Source organism: Amblyraja radiata, chromosome 5, assembly GCF_010909765.2.
Source record: "Amblyraja radiata isolate CabotCenter1 chromosome 5, sAmbRad1.1.pri, whole genome shotgun sequence".
In the NCBI taxonomy this organism is placed as follows: Eukaryota; Metazoa; Chordata; class Chondrichthyes; order Rajiformes; family Rajidae; genus Amblyraja; species Amblyraja radiata.
The window spans coordinates 88,656,333-88,659,554 of NC_045960.1; the positions used below are offsets into that span (position 1 = coordinate 88,656,333).

At 50.8% G+C, this 3,222-nt stretch overlaps 1 protein-coding gene across 1 annotated transcript; it reads left to right on the forward strand.

Moving 5' to 3' along the window:
- The first annotated feature begins 503 nt into the window (after positions 1-503).
- fam110c (family with sequence similarity 110 member C) lies at positions 504-2,902 on the forward strand. Its single transcript, XM_033021685.1, has 3 exons — positions 504-1,571; positions 1,626-2,267; positions 2,299-2,902. The coding sequence occupies exons 1-2, from the start codon at positions 895-897 to the stop codon at positions 2,263-2,265; spliced, it is 1,317 nt and encodes a 438-aa protein (XP_032877576.1). The 5' UTR covers positions 504-894; the 3' UTR covers positions 2,266-2,267; positions 2,299-2,902.
- Positions 2,903-3,222: the final 320 nt, after the last annotated feature.

Consider the following 3,222-nt stretch of genomic DNA (forward strand, 5'->3'; position numbering starts at 1 on the left):
TTTACAAGAGTGCAGAATGGCCACTCAGCTTGAATCATGAAGTCTTGCGATGTGGCTTCGATCACATATTTTAAATTTAATTTGATGTTTGCAATCAACTTTATAGTAACTTTGCAAGTTATCCTAAATCACTTGAGTATTGATCCAAGTAAAGTAATATTGATCACTGAAGCCTCTCTGAACTTTATCAGAACCTTATCAAATGTAGAATTGGCATTTCTCACTTGGTATGAAAAGCAGTAACAAAAGGTTAACGGTGGCAAAAGTAGGAAGTAATTTATTCCCTACTTTAACTTAAGTGCTAACCTAGAAGGATTCTATTAACAAACATTAGCTTAACCGACACATGTCTCGTAGTTTTATCTTAAAGTAAACTTTATTTGTCAGTTTACAAACAAAATAACGAGCTTTGCGTGTTTGCTATCGGCGTGTGATTTGCTTGCTGAGAAGTGGAGAGGCGGATGGAAAATAATCCACGTAAATGTTAATTAGTCTCTCCTTGTTTAGGTAACATCAAGTCTCGTCCCATGCCTGTTGCATTACACAATTTGCTTGCTCCCAGATGATGTCATTGAGCCCCGGAGCTGAGCCCTGATTTGCTGTGTTTCTTTGCAAGGGAGGCGGCCCCTCGGCAAGGTGTATCTTGTGAAAGGGAGCGCCGGCTTTAGCAGGAGTCGATAGCTAGTGACAGCACCACCTGCGGTGTGTAACTGCCCTGGACTGTGAACTCGAGGCTTAGGAAGTTAACAACAAGCAAACAACCAAAGAAAATAAACAGAAGGTCGCAAGAGCAAGAGAGGTGAACATTGTGGAGAAAGTGTGCCCGCCTGTCTTTGCTTTATTCGCGGATGTGAAAACGTGTTTGTCCTCGTTGGCTGGATCCTCTAGAGTAAGATGCCGAGTGAGATCGCGCCCACTGCAAGCATGCCGCCCGAGGCGAGTGTCTCTCTGCCGCTCAGGCTCCTGACCAAAGGTCCTGGCTACCTCCGCAGTCAAATGGAGGGAGACAGGCGGGGACGGCAGAGCGCTGTGGAGAGATTGGCCGCCGACAAGTCCAAGTACGTGAAGAGCCAGACGGCGAGGGGGTGCAAAGTGGAGCCCAATGGTTTGGGCAGCTCTGCCTCCGAGGAAGGCAGCAGCAGCGGCAGCGGGGCCAGCAGCAACACGAAGACTTACCTGGCCGCCGGCAGCCCACAGCAAAGCGGGCAGCTGGGGCTCCCATCTGAAATTGTGCGTCGCTCCAGCTCCAAGAGGCTGCTCAGGCCCGACTCGCTGGTCATGTACCGGCAGAAGTGCGAGTTCGTGCGGGGAGCGGCGACCACCAACAGCGCCCGCAGTTTCAAGGGCAGTGGCAACCTAGTCCGGCGGCTGCTGCCCGGCTCTAGCGGCCGGGGCGACAAGCAGCAGGGGCCGGCAACGGGAGCAGCAACGTCGGAAGGGGGAAAATTGGCAGAGGGTACAGAGGCTGCAGCACCCCACGGTACACAAGTATCCACACCAGCAGCACTCCAGAGACAAACAGCAGCCTCGCCAGCAGCACGCCGGGGTGCACAAATATCCACACCAGCAGCACGCCGGGGTGCACAAGTATCCACACCAGCAGCACTCCAGGGACAAACAGCAGGATCGCCAGCAACACCCCGGGGTTCACAAGTATCCACACCAGCAGCACTCCGGGGACAAACAGCAGGATCGCCAGCAACACCCCGGGGTGCACAAGTATCTACGCCAGCAGCACCCAAGGGTGCATCGGTAACCACTCCAGCAGCACCCCGGGAAGCAGCAGCAGCCACGCCAGCAGCATCGCAGGATACACAGGTAACGACGCCAGCAGCGCCCCGAGAAGCAGCAACAGGTCGCCCCAAGGAGCCGCTCAAGCGGCGGGTTGGTGAAGGCGGATTGCGGCGCTCGCACTCCGACCTCAGCTGCCGCTTCTCCCGAGCCTGCTCGGGCTTGGACAGTTTCTTCGAGCACTGCGGACTCGAGCCCGAGGTGATCGAGAACCTGGCCGGGGAGAAGTTTGCCACCGACGCCGCCTTCGAAAGCCTTGCCCTCAAGTTCCGCAGCGTGAGCTGCCCAGACTCGGAGAGCGAGCCGTCCCGGCACAGCAGCAGCGATAGCGGCAACGAGCCGCTCCGGGGCAAGAACAAGCCCCCGTCCTCTGCCCTCTCGGTCATCGAGCGCAACGCCAGGGTCATCCAGTGGCTGTACGGCTGCAAGAGGGCCAAGGAGCCCAAAGGCAAGGCTCCCTCTGTCCTGGTGTAGAATGGGCGCATCGGACTCACTCGGCGACAAAATCGGCTGATTCGGGATGAGGACTTTCTCCTCGATCCATCTATGCATTGTAAGATCGGAAGGTGCCTTCGTGCTAAGTAGAGAAGAGGGTGCCCAGAAAACTTGTTGTTGGGGTCCTGTAGCGAAAGCAGCAAGAACTGTGGAGGCCACGGCGCGGATTTGGGGGCAAACCGGTGATTGTGGTTAGTGTTTCACGCCCCCAACCACCCCTCTCATTGCAAGTGATAAAGACTGTTAAAGCGTAGTCTCCGCTACGCAATGGGAAATTATTTGAAAGAAATGCCCTAAACACTTTTTGACATATACTCTGCTGGGGTGAATTTCGGGTCTTACGGAGTAAAGATTCGGGTGACATTATGTTGTTATTTCATTTTGTTAATCAGTCTTCTCAAGAAACTAAGCAGGGAGTTGAGTGTGAATATTAAATTAACTTGTCGGCGTTGTCACTTGTCAAGTTTCACTTTCTCCAAGAAAAATAAACTGGCACACGCCTGTTGGCAAATACCACTGCGGTGTAATTCAAGAGTCAAGTTTGATTGTCATGTGCACTGTGACCGGAAGAATAAAATTCACGGGCCATTACCTGCTTGAACTGGTTCAGTTACAGTAAAATGGTTTCCAACTTCACTTTCTTTCAAGACAATGTTAAAGTTTGGAATATTCTTTTCAAGATGTTACCTGGAGGGAGTTACCTGCCACCTAGATTTAAAACGTGTATTTTTTATATATATATATATTGCAGAGATTAATTCTATTTTATCTTTAAAAAGAGTTTACATTTTAATGGATGGTGCCATCCACAAAAGCTTTCTGCTTGGATTGATTTAATCTACTAATCCTTTGTTATTTGAAATATATATTTAAAACTATAGTAGAAATATATTACAATAGTACAGCTCATTTCTTTGAAATGTTGAGTGACATGGA

Excerpts from the sequence above, each read along its gene's own strand:
- fam110c (XM_033021685.1), top strand. The coding sequence starts at position 895 with ATGCCGAGTGAGATCGCGCCCACTGCAAGCATGCCGCCCGAGGCGAGT. Across the intron at positions 1,572-1,625 it reads CAAATATCCACACCAGCAGC|ATCGCCAGCAACACCCCGGG; the intron begins ACGCCGGGGTGC and ends ACAAACAGCAGG.